Source organism: Oreochromis niloticus, linkage group LG3 (genome assembly GCF_001858045.2).
Source record: "Oreochromis niloticus isolate F11D_XX linkage group LG3, O_niloticus_UMD_NMBU, whole genome shotgun sequence".
Classification (NCBI taxonomy): domain Eukaryota; kingdom Metazoa; phylum Chordata; class Actinopteri; order Cichliformes; family Cichlidae; genus Oreochromis; species Oreochromis niloticus.
The window spans coordinates 57,103,298-57,123,480 of record NC_031967.2 but is presented as its reverse complement, the minus strand read 5'-3'; the positions used below and the strand labels follow the sequence as shown (position 1 = coordinate 57,123,480).

General features: G+C 40.3%; 1 protein-coding gene across 3 annotated transcripts; it reads right to left on the bottom strand.

Annotated features, from left to right (window-relative positions):
* Window positions 1–263: 263 nt before the first annotated feature.
* Window positions 264–13,999, bottom strand: LOC102075769 (NLR family CARD domain-containing protein 3). Of its 3 annotated transcripts, XM_025903413.1 has the most exons (10): window positions 13,839–13,999; window positions 13,326–13,445; window positions 11,589–11,708; window positions 10,888–10,998; window positions 10,091–10,224; window positions 8,164–9,943; window positions 6,673–6,843; window positions 4,257–4,430; window positions 3,349–3,377; window positions 264–319 (listed from the first exon to the last, which is right to left on the bottom strand). In XM_025903413.1, exons 1-9 carry the CDS (start codon window positions 13,910–13,912, stop codon window positions 3,362–3,364), a joined length of 2,700 nt encoding a protein of 899 aa, XP_025759198.1. In that variant the 5' UTR covers window positions 13,913–13,999; the 3' UTR covers window positions 264–319; window positions 3,349–3,361. The 3 variants fall into 3 exon arrangements, with proteins under 3 accessions (XP_025759198.1, XP_019212630.2, XP_025759194.1); XM_019357085.2 differs by lacking the exon at window positions 264–319 and having other exon boundaries at window positions 3,288–3,377; XM_025903409.1 differs by lacking the exons at window positions 264–319; window positions 3,349–3,377 and having other exon boundaries at window positions 3,871–4,430.
* Between the last annotated feature and the right edge of the window lie 6,184 nt (window positions 14,000–20,183).

Here is a 20,183-nt window from a genome sequence, read left to right as displayed (position 1 = left end):
TTTTCATGTCTTGCTGCCTACATACAGCCAATTTAGATTTTTGCGAATTAACCTTTTTGTGATATGTTTTAGGGAAGAAAAAGCAAACGGCTCAATTTATTAAAATGAGGAGAAAAAGATCCTGTGATGTCCAGACGGTGTTCCTCTTGTGTTCCGCTGTGAAAACTTCTCGATTTAGAGATTAACATAGTTGCCATGGTTTTCTCTGAGTTTAAGCACATAAATATGTTTTATTTAATATTTAATTGTCTGTTGCAGTCAAACATCCACCTCTAAGATAGGCGTTAACTGAAGTTGATCATCATTCCACAGAGTGGCGCTGCAACACAGAGATAACCATAAAATGCAGGTTAAGGAGATGATACACAGACCTTTGATAGATTTGCTGTGCATGTACATGTATTTATCTTGCTATTCTCAAATTATATGTATATCTGTTGGTCTACAGACTGACTTTTGTAACAAATGCATTTTGTTCATCCTTATATTTTATCCAAAAACATCTAAAACATTAATAACACTATGTGCAGCCCTTTCTGTGACACTCAAAATTGATCTAGCTGCTTCCTGTTTTATTGATCATCTGTCAGATCTTCACACAACTTGATAAGAATCCACCTGTGGAAAATATATTTTACTGGACATGATTTATGAGTGATGAGGTATTATGATTTATTGTGATTTGATTAGGTCCCATACTTGATAGTGCATGCCAGAAAACAAACCAAGCCTTGAAGTCCAAGGAATTGCATATAGAGTTAATAGACAGAATTGGAACCATTTCTGAAGCTCTCCACCAACAAGGTCTGTATCATAGAGTGGTCAGATGGGACCCCCTCCTCAGTAAAAGATATGCTAGCCTGTTTACAGTTTGACAAAAGACTGAAGGACTTGTGGACCATTAGAAACAAAATTCACTGAATTGGTGAAACAAAGACTGAACTCTTTGGCTATTAATATATTTTATTATATACAAACCGGTTTCCAAAAAAGTTGGGACACTAAACAAATTGTGAATAAAAACTGAATGCAATGATGTGAAGATGGCAAATGTCAATATTCCATTCAGAATAGAACGTAGGTGACAGATCAAAAGTTTAATCCGAGAAAATGTATCATTTTAAAGGAAAAATATGTTGATTCAAAATTTCACGGTGTCAACAAATCCCAAAAAAGTTGGGACAAGTAGCAATAAGAGGCTGGAAAAAGTAAATTTGAGCATAACGACGAGCTGGAAGACCAATTAACACTAAATAGGTTAATTGGCAACATGATTGGGTATAAAAAGAGCTTCTCAGAGTGGCAGTGTCTCTCAGAAGCCAAGATGGGTAGAGGATCAACAATTCCCACAATGTTGCGCAGAAAGATAGTGGAGCAATATCAGAAAGGTGTTACCCAGCGAAAAATTGCAAAGACTTTGCAGTTATCATCATCAACTGTGCATAACATCATCCGAAGAGTCAGAGAATCTGGAACAATCTCTGTGCGTAAGGGTCAAGGGTGTAAACCCATACTGGAAGCCCGTGATCTCCGGGCCCTTAAACGACACTGCACCACAAACAGGAATGCTACTGTAAAGGAAATCACAGAATGGGCTCAGGAATACTTCCAGAAACCATTGTCCATGAACACAATCCACCGTGCCATCCGCCGTTGCCAGCTGAAACTCTACAGTGCAAAGAAGAAGCCATTTCTAAGCAAGATCCACAAGCTCAGGCGTTTTCACTGGGCCAGGGATCATTTAAAATGGAGTGTGGCAAAATGGAAGACTGTTCTGTGGTCAGACGAGTCACGATTCGAAGTTCTTTTTGGAAATGTGGGACGCCATGTCATCCAGACCAAAGAGGACAAGGACAACCCAAGTTGTTATCAACGCTCAGTTCAGACGCCTGCGTCTCTGATGGTATGGGGTTGCATGAGTGCGTGTGGCATGGGCAGCTTGCATGTCTGGAAAGGCACCATCAATGCAGAAAAATATATTCAGGTTCTAGAACAACATATGCTCCCATCCAGACGTCATCTCTTTCAGGGAAGACCCTGCATTTTTCAACAAGATAATGCCAGACCACATTCTGCATCAATCACAACATCATGGCTGCGTAGGAGAAGGATCCGGGTACTGAAATGGCCAATCTGCAGTCCAGATCTTTCCCCTATAGAGAACATTTGGCGCATCATAAAGAGGAAGGTGCGACAAAGAAGGCCCAAGACGATTGAACAGTTAGAGGCCTGTATTAGACACGAATGGGAGAGCATTCCTATTGCTAAACTTGAGAAACTGGTCTCCTCGGTCCCCAGACGTCTGTTGAGTGTTGTAAGAAGGGGAGATGCCACAAAGTGGTGAAAATGGCCTTGTCCCAAATTTTGGGGGATTTGTTGACACCATGACATTTTGAATCACCATATTTTTCCCTTAAGATGATAAATTTTCTCAGTTTCAACTTTTGTTCCGTGATTTATGTTCTATTCTGAATAAAATATTGACATTTGCCATCTCCACATCATTGCATTCAGTTTTTATGCACAATTTGTTTAGTGTCCCAACTTTTTAGGAATCCAGTTTGTATACATATTTAAAAAAATGTTACTTTTGAAACAATTGCAAACATTTTTTTCACTTTGTCACGATAGTGCATTGTGTGTAGAAATGAAAATGAATTCAATTCATCTTTGAATAAGACTGTAACATGATATAATGCCGAACCAGTTAAGTGTTCTGAATACGTTCCAGATGGACTGTACTTTTTAAACAAATATATGTATTTTCCATATACTGCGAAATTGCAAAACTGGAATCCCATTTAATCCAGTATGTGGTGACAAACCCTTCTCTGAAGTGTAACATTACACATAATACACACAACACTGAAAAAAAACACTGCTGTATCAGTAATGCATCACCCCAAGCAAGACAATATTCAACAGTGAAATTACAGCAGTGAAATTATAAAAATGTCTCATTGTAAAATCATAAACAAGGACCTGCATATGGAAAATCTGCTTTTTAGTTCGAAGACTAGCTAGATGGCAGCTATTGTACCTGAAAAGTATCCTTCAATGATTTAGATGTTTCTTCGATAAAATATAAGGATGAACAAAATGCATTTGTTACAAAAGTATCCTTCAACTCAGGAGAGTATCTAGGTGTATGAAACTCAGTTGGTCCTTGGGTGTGAAACGAGTGCAATGAAACCTGTATCACAAAATTCTTCTCAGAAACAAATCAAAACTGAAGACAAAATGTCCTTTAGCTGGGTGAGCTGAATGTTTTAGAGTGTAGGAAATAATCTTGGAATTGACATTGAAATACAGAAATTAATCCCACTAAGATATCTGAATAATACTCACCACAGTGCAGCATCTAAACTGAAGTCACTCTGCAGGAACACAATGAGACAGGACCAAGAACAGGAAAACGTTAATTGTTACATCTTCTTGTTAACAAAGTGAGAAAAGACACACAAAAAAAGTCATACTAAGCAAACAAGATTAAAACTGACTATAAGTCCATCCAGGATTTGTATTTGTAATGAACTCATTTTTGGCTGCTGTTACTGATCAGTCAGTGTCTCTTGGTGTAACCTGTGGAAGATGTGGGTCTAGTAAAAAGTGAGCAGCTTACTATTGTGAATGGGAGAGAAGTAACATTTCCTGTCATATTTAGGTTTGATACAGCCACATTCACAGTTCATCTGTTTTCAAGAATGAAATTTCTGTTTCTGAAAACATAATGGCTATAAAATATGTATTTATATTTGTTGCATTTGCAGTTAGAAGCATGCAGTGTCAAATCCAGGTCTCTATCAAAAAGCTATACACACTGTACTTAACAAGCTGCTCTGCTCCTGTTGACTGTTTTCCACAGAAAGAGGTGGATGTAGAGCCCATTCCAGTTTGACTTAAATCGTTCCTAACTAGAGGTTTGCAGATATTGTTAAAAAATGATCTGTATGTTGTTTTGAACAGAAGCCTGAAATATAGATTCTGGGGACATGTGAAACTAACAATTCATTAAGTGTTAGGACACAAGACCTTTAAATGTGCAGTTCAATGTTACCATGTAAACTGCATATTTAAAGCTTTTTTCTCTAAAATGAGGAGTAACTTTGTTCTGTTGTTACTGTGGATCATCACATAGTCAGCCTGCTACACATCCTTATTCTCTTTGTATGTGTGATCGTTTGTTCTGCAGACACACTAATAAACAGAAACCAACGAAATGTTTTTCCTTCATAATCTAAGTCAAGTGAACTGACCTTTTAAACTGTAGTTTACAGTGTGGACTCTCCAGATAATCATACAGCTGTTTCATCCCTGAGCCCTCCAGGTTGCATCCTATTAGATCCAGATGTTTCAGATATGGAGGGTTGGACTTCAGAGCACTGAGCAGAGCAGCACAGTTGTTCTCTGACAAAGTGCTGTTCTCAAAGCTGAATAACAATCATGTGAATAACAAAGTGTTATTTTACAAAATTACCTTTATCTTATGAGAAACCAAGTAAACAGTTAATTGAGGTATAGACTATTGCAAACTGTACAGAATACTGTTGAGTGCAAACATGCAAAAAAACAAAACAAAAACACACACACACACACACACACACACACACACACACACACACACACACACACATTTGGTAATCTGTATTGGTTTCTTATGTTTATATTCTGTTCCATTTGTGTGCTATTCTTAAAGTTCAGGGTTTAGTTGAGTTTCTGTTTATCCAGCAGTATCAGGGGTAAAACTCTGACAGTTGTCATTCAGTCTTTGTCAGGATGTCTGTTCTTCTCACCTAGTTTTGGTACCTCTCGTCACAGCTCTCATAGTTACACAGTTATCATCATAGCCTCATAGTTATCATAGCATTTATCACTGTGGGGTACGCCAGTGTAATTTTGAAGCAGACCCAAGAGCAGGACACGGAGGAAGACAAAACTGTGGTGAAATACAAGAGAGCCCGTATTGTGTAGAATACTGGTACATACAACAAGGCAAAAGCAACAGGTGGCGAGAACTAAAACTAAGCCTGAACTGGGCGAGACTAAACTATGACTGCTATGATTTTACTATGACAAAACTATGAGGACACTGATACAGACCTGAACACGATGGTGAGCAAGAGCATGAGAGAAACTGTGAAGGTATAAACTCAAGATTTGAACATGCCCTGAACACCATCGTGACACACAATCACATGACATGGTACAACAGATGACCTGACACTGACTGAACAGAAAGACACAGACTAAATACACACAGGGGGTGATCAAAATAAAATGAATCACAAAAACACTGGGTCACCCAGAACCATGACAGGGTTCTTAGTTGTTTCACAGTCTCGTCACTGCTTAGTCAGATATTTAGTTTTGCCCAGTTTATGTTTAGTTTAGTTTCGCCCCACGGGTATCTTGCCTTGTATCTTTGTTTCTCATGTTTCAGCTTAATAAAGGCTTTTTATTCACGTTCAAATTCTGTTCTCCTGCATTTTGGTCCTCCACTTATACTCCATACAGTCTGCCCACAGACCATGATAGTAACACCCTCAAACAAAAACTGGATCATCCCAAAGTCAAAACTCCCAAGCACAATTTAAACAACATAGTATGCACTGTGAAATTCTGTGTGATTGCTCAGACCTCTAAATGAGGGAAATGAAAGCACCACTCTCAAAACGCATGGCACAAACTAGAAGAGCCACACCAAAAGGACAAATACAGCTGCATCTAAAGGACAAAGGTCACTCTCACTCACACTCTGACTTTCAAGGACACCAGTTGTCACATTTTGGACAGAGAAGACAGATGGTTTGAGAGAGGAGTGAAAGAAGCCATTTATGTCCTCTGTGGATGACCATCATTAAACAGAGGTGGTGTCTTACGAAACCAACCATTAAGAACCTATTTGGGCTCTGTCCAAAACCTCAAACAAAAGTTTAGCACGTGTGTGTTTACGTGTAAGCTAGAGATTGTAACATTTATTTTTAGCAAATATAAACTTTACTTACATGATGATTTTACTTCAGTTGTCAAAGCATTTATTTATTTTGACAGAAAAAGATTTTGTCCCAAAGTTTTGGACACAGTCTGTCTTTGTATCTTAATTAAACAATAAAAATGCAGACATTGACAGCTCTTCTTAAGCCTGCAGAACCCACCATACAACTGGTACACAGGGATTAGAACTAAATAATGCTTTTAGAATCAGTTTATTCCACTTGTTTATTTTTATCTTTAAAATGTCAGCATGTGAACAGGATCTGAAACCAGCAGCCTGCATGTTATTAGTCGGCTGCTCTAAACTCTGGTGTTTGTCCCACCCACATTATCCCCCTAATATTTCCAGGTCTCATGGTTACTGGTACAATACTGGGCTGAAGATTTTTAGATTCCTGTAATTGTGTGTAGGATTTCCCAATATTATACGTGTTGGATTTGAAGGAATCAATTAAAATATATCGTGTTCATATATACAGTTCCCAGAATCACACGCTAAAATCGAGGTCCTGGATAAATAAAGTTAAGGTATACTATTGAAACCATAAAATACATTTAAAAAAAAGTTGGATCAGTGCCTCTGCATCATCTGTCTAACAGCACTGCTGTTGGGTTATAAGGACATCACTTCATAGTTCAAAAGACCTTCAGAAATAACAACAGATTCAGTTAACTGACCTGAGTGTCTCCAGTCTACAGTTTGGATGCCCCAGACTAGCAAACAGTGCCTCTGCTGGATCCTGCAGCTTGACTGAACTCAGCTGCAGCTCTCTCAGATTGGAGTTGTTGGATATCAGAGCTGAGGTCACAGTTTTACAGTGATTCTCTGAGAGCCAAACATCATGAAGTCTGTGTTGACATATGTGTTAGAAAATATGTTATTATGAAGAAGACACATTATATTTACTTCATACACTTAATGAAAAACAACTGGACACTTTGTCTTCACATCAGTGTTTCAATTGATCTGAATGTTTGACATGAAACATTATTTCTTCTCAGTCTCTGTCAGACCCACCAATTTTTAATCTTTCTTTAGATTTAATATGCAAGCCAAGGAGAGAAAAGAGGGACAGCATTCAGGAATGAGCATGGCATAAATTATTTATCATAAGTCTTGTTTTACTTCACAACCTAAAACCTGGTAAATAGTTTGAAGATTGCACTTTTGGCACAATTTGAATGGAGACTCGGCAAGGCTGCATCATGCTGCTACGTTGTCTTCCATCTGTCATGTGATTTGGATGTGCAGACGCATTCGTCGACTCTTACGTGTTAGTGTCTTTCGCACATGATCAGTGGTTTATGGCTGCTCATAGTGATGTTGCAAAGATTTATTAAATAGTTATTGTTGTTGCATAAGATAAAAGGTCTATATATCTCTGACTTTATTCAGATTACACAGAGTGTATATTTGTTAATAAATTGATTTGAATTATTTTGGATGAGGATGAAGTGTAAGATAATGGGGAATTTCAGTTTTTTTTACAATTTTGTTTAGTGTAATGTTTATACTTAAGTTGTATTTTCTTTCCTTATTTAGTTTTTACGTACTGATCCTTTAATACGTCGTAATGTGCACAGGGGGAGCGGTCGCAATCGGCACTGTGGAGTAACGGGGCTTTAACTAGCTGTGGAGTCAAACAGTTTTCAGTGTGCAGAACATTCAGATAGGCTACTGTGATCTCAAGACTGTGAAAATAAATGTTTGCATGTGTGTGTTCAACTACAAGCGGACTTGGTGGAATATTTTCAACTGCACAAGGACACGTGTACAGCCTGACTACCAACCAGTGTTTCCGCAACAATAGTTGTCACTGACTGTACTTAAACACTTCACTGATTTCATTTGTACTGCTGAAACCAAATCACTATGACAACATTCAGTGTTATCCCATCCTTTTCACATGTGGCCCCAATGGCTGCTTCAACTGAAGCTATAGACATGCAAAAAATTAACTACCTAGAAAATGATTTAGTAAAAAATACTTTTTATGGCATTTAAGTAGCTTTAAAAGATTTGTGACACTCTTAAACCGACATTTAATGTTTCTAATAAATAACAGGAACAGTGTAAAAAGAATCATGAGAATGTTATAGTAAGAATCATTTAAAGAACTATACTGTAAATCTACTCTTATTTATATTATTAATCACATCTGGACTCACCGAGCCTTTCTGCAGTTCCTCACAGCTGCAACCAGTCTGTGTCGTCCCTCCTGTGATGTGTTGTATTTCATCAGATCCAACACATCCAAGACCTCCTCTGACATCTGCAGCATATATGCCAGAGCTGAGCACTGAATTCCAGAGAGTTTCTTCACTGATTTGTTCTCTGACTGTAGGAACTCTTGGATCTCCTGATGTACCGAAAGGTCATTCATCTCCATCAGACAGTGGAAGATGTTTAGGCTTCTGTCTGGACACTTATCATAAGTTTTAATCTCCTTCAGGTTGTTGATGACTCTCTGGATGATTTCTGGACTGCTCTTTGTCTGACCCAGCAGACCACCTAAGAGTTTTTGGTTGGACTTCAGAGAGAGGCCATGAAGGAAACGAACAAACAGTTCCAGGTAGCCGCTGTCACTTAGGAAAGATTTCTCCATGGCATTGCTCAAAAGATCTTCCAGAGATGAGATGTCTTTATTAAGGAAGTTCTTCAGCACCTCTGTCTTCCTGTTGGTGTAACAGTGGAACATGTAGACTGCAGCCAGAAACTCTTGAATGCTCAGATGAACAAAGCAGTAAACTGGTTTCTGGAAGATCACAGATTCTTCTCTGAAGATCTCTGTACAAACTCCTGAGTGCACCAAGGCCTCTGTGACATCCAGACCACACTGCTCCAAGTCTTCTTGGTAGAAAATGATGTTTTCTTTCTCCAGATGTTCAAATGCTAGCCTCCCCAACTTCAGAAGAACTTCCCTGTCAGCATTGGTAAGCTTCTGAAGACTTGTCCCATGCCCCTCAGAGTATTTGTGCTTTTTCTTCTTTATCTGAACCAGCAGGAAGTGTGAGTACATGTCAGTCAGGGTCTTGGGCAGCTCTCCTCTCTGCTCTGTAGTCAACATGTGCTCCAGAACTGTAGCAGTGATCCAGCAGAAGACTGGGATACTACACATGATGTGGAGGCTCCTGGATGTCTTCATGTGGGAGATGATTCTGCTGGAGAATGCTTCGTTTCTGAATCTCCTCCTGAAGTACTCCTCCTTCTGAGCGTCAGTGAAGCCTCGCACTTCTGTCACCCTGTCAACACATGTGGGAGGAATCTGATTGGCTGCTGCAGGTCGGGAAGTTATCCAGATGAGAGCAGAGGGAAGCAGATTCCCCTCGATGAGATTTGTCAGGAGCTCACTGATGGTTGACTTCTGTGTGACATCAGACACAAGCTTCCTGTTGGTGAAATCCAACAAAAGTCTGCTTTCATCCAGGCCATCAAAGATGAACAAAAGATTACACACAGTGAGCTGCTCTGCTGTGACGCTCTGTAATGTTGGATGGAAAACATGGATCAGCTCCAGGAGACTGTACTGCTCATCTCTGACCAAGTTCAGCTCCCTGAATGAAAGCAGAACCACCGCACTGATGTGTTGGTTTTCTAAGCCCTCTGCCCAGTCCAGAGTGAACTTCTGCACTGAGAAGGTTTTTCCGATGCCAGCAACACCATATGTCAGAACCACTCTGATTGGTCTCTGTTGGTCAGGTAAGGCTTTAAAGATGTCCTGACAGCCAATTGGTGTTTCACGATGGATCTTCTTAGAAGCGCTCTCCACCTGCCTCACCTCATGTTGGAAGCGAAATTCTTTATTCTGTCCCTCAGTGATGTAGAGCTCAGTGTAGATCATTCTGAGGAGGGCTCCACATCCTGTTTTATTAGTTCCCTCAGTCACATGTTCATATCTTGTTCTCAGACTGAATTTTAGTGCATCTGAAATTTTCTGCAGATGAGCATCTGTTGACAGACAGGTAAAACAAAAACCCATGAAACTAGAGAGCAAAAAGACTAATATCAATAGCATAATAAGAAGTCCAGTTTTTCAAAAAATCAGTCCATCAGCAGAAATGTGTTAAGTCTTTCCTTTTCCACAGCTGCTCTTACTGGCTGTCTGCAGACCAGGTCTGGTTCTGGATCTTTCCCCACATTGGGGACAGGAGGGCTTTCTTGATGAATCCTTCAAGACATTCTGACACAAAGGACAGCAGGACAGTGGCTCCCCAACCAGTGGCATATCTCTGTGAATACCAAAGTAAATTCAGAATATACCCAAGTTTACATATTTTCTGGAAACTTTGTTTCAAAGACAGAAACACTCCAATCTGCAAGGTAAATTATATATTATTCTGTAATGAAATAGGACATGTCAGTGCTAATAAATTGTGAATGACCCAGAAACATTTACTTGGAATAGGCAAAGATAGTTAGACTTCATAAAAACAGTTCTTCCTGCTGACAACTGACCATCAGCTCAGTTCTGGACAAACAGTCTATTACTTTATGTTTATGGCCGAGGTTCATCCTTTTAAATCACTTTTTAAAAGAGCTTGCTTGGGGAAAAACAAAAAGACAAAACAAAAACAAAAAAGATTATCAAAAGCCTTTCTCAAAAAGACTAGAAAAAAGATGGCATCTTAAAAAAGTTCACCTAAATAATTCCTTGTTTTTGAAAGACAGAATTTACCCAGAGCTTTGAAGAATGGTGCCTTTTTCTCTCCACAGACTTTATACTTCCAATAGCAGTCATTTGATACATTTTGATTTGTAAAAAATAACCTACTCTGGATTTGGTTAAGTTTAATTTAGTGACTCCACTCCGACAAACCCCTTTGAAACAATATCAAAGCCTGCAAGAAAGAAAATCATCATCAGCTCGCTTTACAACAGAATCAGCCTCCTACTGTGTGACTGAGGGTCCAGGTTCATGACTGAAGACTGGAGGATAATCTCTGGACTTCATGGACACAGAGCTGGATCCTGGAAACTCTGCTCTGTGTTTGTGCTGCTGACGTCTGGAAGCACAAACATAGTATAAAGCACAGATGTTGTTATTGTGTGTGTTCCTGGTTTTTCTGTTGTATACCTGAGGCAATTTTCCTTTATTGATTCACCAGTTCTAACATTTGTGAACAAGATAATATTATATTATCCTAAAATAATTTTTATCCTTAAATAATTGTAACCTAGGAATTGGCAGTCTTGTATTTTTAATTTCTCTGTGATATTTGTGCTGATTGGGACCCACTGAATGTAAAAACAAAGAATCTAAATAACCGAAAATGTGATGTCCACATGTGGATGCCAGGTCCTAGGAGGTTAAAGATAAAACTACAAAACTTAATGGATAAACAATATAAATATGTTAAATAAATCATACAAACTGAAAGAAACACACAATTGTTGCTCATATATGAGACTTTCCAGAGAATGAATTCCTTCAAAAGCAGTCATTTCATACCTTGATCTTTAATTTTAAATAAAATCTGCCGCTGGTTAAGAACAATCCAGTGACCCCACCCCAACAAACCCTTTTGAATTAATATCCAAGACTCAAAAACCAAAATCATCTTCAGTTCAGTTTGCAACAGAAGGAATCTCTTACTTTGTGCCTGAGGGTTCAGGTTCATGACTGAAGACTGGAGGATAATCTCGAGACTTGTCACTGTTCATGGACATACTGCTGATGTCTGGAAACTCTGCTCTGTGTTTGTGCCGCTGATGTCTGGAAGCACAGACACAGAATGAAACACACATTCTTCTTCTACTTCTACGTTCCTGTTGTTGGCCATTAAGCTGGTGCTCTGTCAGTGTCAGACTCATGAGGCTGAAGCACTGGATGTTCTCAAAACCACTGTACTTTCTGTAGGGGAAGCTGGCACCATGGTCATCCTTTTTAGGCCACTTTTGAATCCTTGGTTAAAATTTTTGAGTTTGTTTTTTGTTTAGGTTTTTCTGTTACATATCAAAGTTATTTTCCTTTCATCTGGATTCACTAATCCTGTCAACGGGAATCGGGATAATAAGTCACACAAAGGTAGTTAATTAACTCGCTATTTTAACACAGGGTCTAGCTACACGCATGAAAGGTGTTTAGTTGGCATCATCTAACTAATCATCATGGATAAGTATACTGTTAAAAGAGCAGTTATTTTAAAAATGAAAAAAAATTAAAAGGTCAAACACATACAGGCTATGTCCACACGTACCCGGGTATTTTTGAAAACGCAGATTTTTCTATGTGTTTGCACCTTTCGTCCACACGTAAACGGCGTTTTCGGTCACTGAAAACGGAGATTTCTAAAAACTCCGGCCAGGGTGGATATTTTCTAAAACTCCGTTTTTGCATTTACGTGTGGACGAGAAAAACGGAGAAAACGCAGTGTCAAAGGTGTGCGCCTTTTTTGACGTCACAGTGTGCGCTACGTTGTTGTTTCGGTGAAATGAATTTCTACAATACTGTTACTGTTAATTGTCCTCTCTGCAGTGTTTAAATGCTTACATATACACACACAGTTACTGTCCCTTCATATATACGACTCGGTTCTGCTTCTATGCCCCATCTTTGTTTACTTTTTCCCACCGAGGCTTCTAGACTTCTGATTGGCCAACATTTCTACACGGTTAGGAATATAGCGCCACCTGCTGCTTTGGCATGTTCCTAGCAGCGTTTTCCTTCATTTCTGCCTTTACGTGTGGACGGGATTATTTTTTAAAACGAAAACGGAAAATCTCCGTTTTCAAAAATACCCGGGTACGTGTGGACATGGCCACAGAGAGACAGCAAACCAGCTGCTTTGTCAGAGGTTGTTCGGCATAAATAAATACATTTGTGATTGGTCAAGAGAGGTGGGGTTGAAAGTGATTGCCTTCTGCTTGCCTCTCATTACATCTGAAAGAGGGTAGAAGGTCTTCATTTCCAGCCTGTTATGATAAAAGTTACATGGAGTCTTAACAGAGTTTATCCATATGTGCTTTTGCTAACAGTAAATCATCTTTCACTCTTAAGGAAAGACATAATGAAAGTAAATAAATTAAAATCTAAAAAATATGATGAATGAAAAATGGTGTTTGAGTCGTAATGGTTTTAATACCTAATCGTTTAATATGATTTGGTGCCCAGATCTTGTTTGAGCGAGAAAAACCTTTAGCTGCTTGATTAGGATGACTAAGGGTAATTTAGATGATTGGGATTTCATTGTTTCTGAATGGAATACAGCTTCCAAGAACTCGGGTCTTTTCCTATTGCATATCTAGAGACTGAAATTCTTCTTAAATAATATTAAAAACTGCAAAAAACAAAATCATATTCGTTCAATTTACAACAGAATCAGTCTCTTACTTTGTGAATGAGGGTCCAGGTTCATGACTGAAGACTGGAGGATAATCTCGAGACTTGGCACTGTTCATGGACATGGAGCTGGATCCTGGAAACTCTGCTCTGTGTTTGAGCTGCTGATGTCTGGAAACGCAAATATAGAATGAAGCCCAGATTGTTCTTCTACATGTTCCGCTTGGTGGCCATTAAGCAGCTTATCCTTATGTAAGACTCATGAAGCTGAAGCACTGGATGTTCTCAAAGCCACTGGAACCTTGGTCATCCTTTTAACATGACTCTTGAATCTATAGTTAAAATTTTCAGTTTTGTTTAGGTTTTTCTGTTTCATATCCAAGTTATTTTTCATTCATCTGCATTCACTAATTCAAACACTGGTAAAAAGGATAATGAGTCACACAATGATACAGACACAAGACAGTGAAACAGAAAAGTGCAACAATGAGAGTGGGTTGTGGAAAAGACTGTGTATTGTGCAAAAAGTGGTGTTGTATAAGTAAAACAGAAACAGTCTCTTACTTTGTGCCTGAGGATCCAGGTTCATGACTGAAGACTGGAGGAAAATCTCGAGAATTGTCACTGTTCATGGCCATACTGCTGATTCCTGGAAACTGCTCTGTCTTCAGCTAAACTTCTCATCTTTAGGCAGTCTGGCAGAACAAGAGCGACTGTGAGTGCAGGTTGAAAATCCTGACAAACATATTTATAGAAACCTGGGACTTGCAGAACAGGAAATACAACAGACATATGACACCTAAATACAAACACACACATAATAAACCTAGTCGACCCGCCACCTAATAAATTAACAGATCCTGTGCCCAGTATGGGGGCCCAGTCCTGGCGCGGGGTGCCGCCTGTGCATCGAACCACCTGGGGGGCTCTTCAACTGGTGGGGGAGGTTGTCAAATCCTGCAGGAGATTTCCTCTCTTCAGGAACTCTCTCTGCAGGAGGGGGAGATACAGGAGAGGTGGAGGAAGATCTCAGCCTGGGCGTCTATTGTCTTGTGTAGTCTGGAAGATGAGTGGATGATGGGGTGGGTGCAGTTTTCTCTGTGGTGGGGTCGGGTGGACTGTCCCGGGCTCTGTGGGGCTGGGCGGCGTTGCTGCACTGGGCCCCGGTCCGGATGGGCCTGGGCCCCCCTTTCCCTGGCGGGTTGCAGAGTATGGGGGTGCCTACTGGGGTCAGCGGGGGAGCTGGCCCCAGGGAGGGGTCACTTGCCCCTCCCTTCCTTCCCTCCCCATCTCCAGCTGCCTCCCTCTTCCCGCTCCACCACAATCACCCACACATGCAGGGCCTTGGGGTAGGGGTGTGTCACCAGGGTGCAGAGGAGACATCCCCCCCCTCTGTCCCCTTCTGGCTGCCTCTGCCTCAATTTTATCCCACAACTTAGACATTCACATTACTCACACTCTCATTACACATACATATAGGATCTTGGGGGTGGGCACGCTACACGGATTCCAAATTACCATCAGGGTGTACACCTCACCCCTGGCGTCGTTGCCCACCTCTCAATTTTAAATACACGTAGACATTGAGGGCTAGCAGGAGGGGCTATACGCTTACCTGCTGCTCTGGCAGGTAGCTCCATGCCCTCCTGGGTTTTAAATGCACCTTAGAACACACATACATCAACACTACATATGAGCGGGTGGAGGGAGATTTGGAGTCTTCCTACACCCCCGTTCTCTGCGGCCTGCTGGAGCGGGGGGGCTAGGAGGAGGAGTTGGCCGTCCGACTGGGGTCTGGAATGTGGGGCCTCCCTGCTGCTGCGGAGTCGGGGCGGTCTGCTTCTCCCCACCGCAGGGAAAAGGGTAACACCACCTGGGTCTGGGCGCAGTTTCCCCCTCCAGGGGCAAGGGTACCTAGACCCGGGGCTTAGAGTACGCTTGGGGAGTGTGATTGTGTGTACAGTGTCTCTCTATGTCTGTCTCCACGTTGGGTGAGTGTTGAGTAATTGTATATGAGAGCATGAGGGTGGGAATAGATGTTTGTATCTGTGTGTGCCTGTTTGTCTGTGTCTATATGTCAGGTTGGGTATCAGACGCCACCTCTCTGGGGACATCTCAGGCCCTCCAAGGTTTGGAGGCCCATCTCCCCCCACCACTTCCCCTGCCGGTGGCAGACGCCCTCAGACATCGGTGCGTTGGTGGTTCTTTGTGTCCGGGGGTGGGCGCCCAGGTACCCACCGGCTCACTCCTTGGCGGCTGCTTATCGGGGCCTGGAGCCTGGGGCTCGCTCGGGCCACTTAGGGGATGGGGTGCCCTCGGCCTCTCGGCCCGGGGCTCGGTCACTCAGGCACAGCTGGCTGCCGGCGGAGCTCACGGGCATGTCACTGCAACCCCCCCGGCTTCTGCTCCGCGGCTGCTGAGTGACCCCTCATCTGGGACTCTCCTCAGCTCTTTCTGGGATAGTGACGCGGCTGCCCCTCTGTTGGTCTTCCTTGGTCTCTTGTGTTCTGGGGGCCTCTGGATGTCTGGAGTTTTGATCTCCTCCATACCTGCTTCATGCCCTGGAGGACGGGGCAGTGGCCCCCCACACCCTCTAGCAGATCATTACATGAAGGAACCTTTTAAAAACAAGCGCGTTCATGCTCACAGGTGTACACACGGGTGATCACACACACAAACTACACCCTTTTTGGCTCCTACCTCAAAGCACACTGTGCGCTGTCGATCTCACGTGCTGCACAATAATGTTTAGTATTTAGTATTTACTGTTATATTCCCATATATCATTGTGATGTCGTTTATTACTCTCGTTTTCTTCTGCTTGCTTTCTTTTTTTCTTTCTCAACAGGTGATCCAGGTGATCGATATATGTATTTTTTGTCTGCTTATTCTGTTGGTTTTTGGTTTTTGCCCTTCTCCCCCGTCCCTCTTCTCAGCTGTTTTTCTTTCCCTCTTTCTTTCTCCCCTTTCTTTCCACCAGTCAAGTCTGTCCTGTATTCAGCAAGTGAAAATAAAATAAACAATAAAAGGTGAATCAAATGGACCATTACGGCAAGGCTGGGATGGTCCATTTGGTAAAGTAAATCCGTTGGGCATCTTTCTTCGCCTTTAGACAATAATTCTGATGGCAAAAGAACCAAACGGGACAGGCAAAAAAAAAAAAAAAAAAAAAAAAAAAATTAACAGATCCTTGTTCTCTCTTAAAAACCACAGAAAGACTGCTGACAGGAAGATGTCCTGACCATGAAGCAAAGATTTAATGTTGTCCATCATGCTTCTTTCTGGATGATGTCACAAACTTGAGTATCGAAACTGACCAAAACAACATTCACAGTTTTTGTTCTAACTTGCGAAACATTCATGTCATGTTTTCCAGTCAGGAACTAATTTTCTGATTATTTTAAAAAAACAAATAAATGCACTCACTGTGTTTTTGTCTTCCTGCTTTGTTTTTAATCCTTTGTTTCCGCCTCACCTTAAGAGAGCAGTCCCTCCCCTCTCCACGGGAAGTTGAATGACTGCATTCACTCACACTCTGAGACACAGATTGGCTTTTTGAAGAGATTGATATTTGCTTAAATGCCACCAACATGGAGTCACTCACACAGAGTGCTCAGATTACAAACTAAAACAACTTTAAACGACTAAAAGTACTTCTTCAGATATTTTTAAACAAGCTCATATTTTTTAAAATATACTTTCAATTTGAAGATGCATAAAAATGATATTAGTCTCAGCAGTAGCTTTCATTGTGTCATGTGCCAATTTAGCACCTGAAGGGTTTGCTCCACCCACAGGTCAAAGGTCAAACCTTCATCTACTCCTCATTTTGATAAGCACTGAGGTGTTGGTGTCACATAACAAGTAAATAAATGAAAACAATAATAATTAAAGGACAGTGTAATCACCAAACATTTGGTTTCTTGCCCAAGAGCAACAACATGCCATAGAGGGAAATACATTCAGCAGGGAAATGATATTCAGCACCCCTGTCATTTCAGCATTACCTTTTAGATAGTTATTTAATGTATTTATGTATTTTATGTAACCATTATCACTCCGACACTGCCGTTAAGTTTATCTAGTTGGACTTTTTGGTGCAACATTGTTACCTTTCTCTCTACTTCACCTCCACCTAAACTTATTTCTTTATATAGAAAATGCAGCATCTTACATCATCATTGTAACTGTATGCAAACAGTGTCCAGCTTTCCAAAGGCTAGCACAAGCTTGCTGATTTAGGATTATTACTAACGTATACACAGCAGTAGGATCAATTGGCCAGTCAGCACAAGTCATAAATCTGACAGGGATTTTTCATGTGAATTCACTTTTTTGTGCAGAGTAGGAACATTTTACTAACATTTCCATGCACATGTTTGTAAATGATGGGCATAATTCTTAAGTTTGCAGTCTTTCAAAGAGTTATGAACCCCTCCCTGTTTTTACTTCAGAAAAACAGCCCCTCTGGGAGGCTTATTTTATAGCTGATTTCATCACTCACTAATTTTCTGCTATAATTTACAACACAGCATTTGAATAAATATAATTCAGTTCATTATGTGACAAATCTTCAACCAGGGGATTTTTCTATTTGTTTTGTTGTTGTTTTTTATAAGATCATATATTCAAAAATAGAAATGATTAAAAAAAATCTTTTTTCACCATTTTGTTTTGACAAAATTAAAGTTTTGTTTGTTTATTTTTGTCTTGAATCGCAGGTCTTCTCCATGAATGTTACCCACGCACCTTTTCACATTCAAGATCAAAATCAGTGACTATGAACATTAGGTCAGACATCACTTTGATGCTGCTCCCACAAACAGGACGATCAGTTATTGATTCATTTACTTTGTCTCATCTTTGCTTTTGTGTTTCATAACATCAGACTTTGCTGAGGAGGAATTCAATGTGACCCAAATGTACTGACAGTAAATGTGTCTTTGTGTTAATGGAATGCAGTCCAGCAGCTTTGGGGTGACTTTGTTTCTCATAAACTCCTGATGTGAACTGACATGTTCTGCCATTTATTAAATAGTAGAGTAACAGCAACGGTTTCTGTTTGATTTAAAACCTCATTCATTGTGTTTAGCATTTAAACCAAAATGGGATTTGATGCTAAAATGCTGTAGAAACTAAGTAACATAAAGTAATATATACATAAGAACAGTAAAACAACAGATTAAGTGAACAGACATTAAACTAAATAATTAAGAAACACAGGAAGCATAAAAGGGTGTTGTTATCAATTTTATATAATCTTTTTTTGGTGCTCTCAATAAAATGCTGCTGATCCAGTTCCAGAACAAACACAACAAACCACATATTAATGATGGCTTAAAACAGTCATCCAGTGTTGTTCTCAACTGATCTTTAGACATTATAAAAATGTTGGGGAAATATTTCTTGATATATGATTGAAAAATAGTCGCAAAACCTGCTTTACATCAGATATCAGATGTACGAGGTCGTACCTGTAGAAGACAAGTTTGACCAGCAGAAGCTGATAATCAACCTGACTGTGTATCTTCATGAACAACAGTAAGTAAATAAGCTTAACACAGATGCATATGATTTGAAGTTCATGACGCTCATGCCCAATTGTCCATTGCAGAATTGCTTTTGTACTTTAAAACAAGCTCATGAATCAAATCTAAGAATCGAATGAACATCTGACTAATGTGCTCAAATAAAAAGGATAAATGTTTTAAAATCCACTGCACTGATGACTGAGCTGGTTCTGGGGGGTTAAAGCTGAATGTGTTGTGCTTTGATGCTGCTCAGTAGGTCAATACGACTATTTCAAATTTCAAATGAAGAAAAGTGATGGGTCAAAGTGAGCCAAATTTCACTTGAGTAAATAATATTCTTATTTGCTTATTTACTCCACAGCAGAGTTTTTGCCAGTTTTATCCTGGATGTACTTCCTGACACTTTCCCAAAGAGGATTTGTGTCTCTGACTGGAATCAAAGTAGGAACCATGCAAATGCCACCTGAATGTGTTGACCACTACACCACTGAAGGCATGAGCTGTCAGGAAATATATAAAATATATGACAGAGGAAATATGCTGTATTTTAATCTGGCCCAATTTGTGTTAAACAGTGGAGGAAGAGGGGTGTGCATTTGGAGGGTGCTGTTGTCTCTGCTTGGCTTCCTATAAAGGTCACCACACACCACTGCAATACAGCAATCGCAAAACAGTTGATTGTATTCTTTTATGCAACATTATGATGAGAGTACATGAAAATGTTTATAAACCAAAGAAACTGCACAATTTTCTCTCCTCAGTGTCTCTGCTTTGAACCACAGAGTGACCACAGAGAGCTGGAGCATTACATAGGTGTCATCTTGCTTCAGTGCAGACTGATACACTTCACCACAGAGCACAAAGCAAACAGGTTCTCACAACATGAGTACTATTATTAGCCAAACCAGCACACAGTGTGGTGAGAAGTGTCTGCAAAAACAATGAAAAGTAGCTGCTGTGGTTTTAAATGCAAAAAGGTTGAAAGCACAGAGTTAAAGATCGTTGGTCTGTTCAAACGTTCTTTTTGAGCACCTCATAGTAACGGTTAACTCTTCCTGCTAATCCAGCTAACACATACCATACATATTTGCCTAGTTATAACTTAGTTATAATATTACTGAAGGTCTGTGCCCCGAAAGTTGTGGTGCGCATTACATCATAGTCCATACAGGGTGGACCTGTATGTGAGTAAACTCTGATAGTTAAGACCAGAAGTGATGGATTTCAATCTGTTCACCTCCCAATAAGTTCAATGAAGAGGCAACAAGATAAACCCTAACAAGATAAATCTAGTGCCATTTTCACTCCTGGTAGCATGTGACAGCGTCTGAGATTGTTTACAAAAAAATAACAACATGATAGTATTTTGGGGAATTAG

Coding starts and splice junctions, on each gene's coding strand:
- LOC102075769 (XM_025903409.1), bottom strand. CDS start 13,912: ATGGCCATGAACAGTGACAATTCTCGAGATTTTCCTCCAGTCTTCAGT. Junction 9,944..10,090: donor ACCTGGTCTGCAGACAGCCA/GTAAGAGCAGCT, acceptor GTCTGTCAACAG/ATGCTCATCTGCAGAAAATT. Junction 6,844..8,163: donor AGGAACTGCAGAAAGGCTCG/GTGAGTCCAGAT, acceptor ATGTCAACACAG/ACTTCATGATGTTTGGCTCT.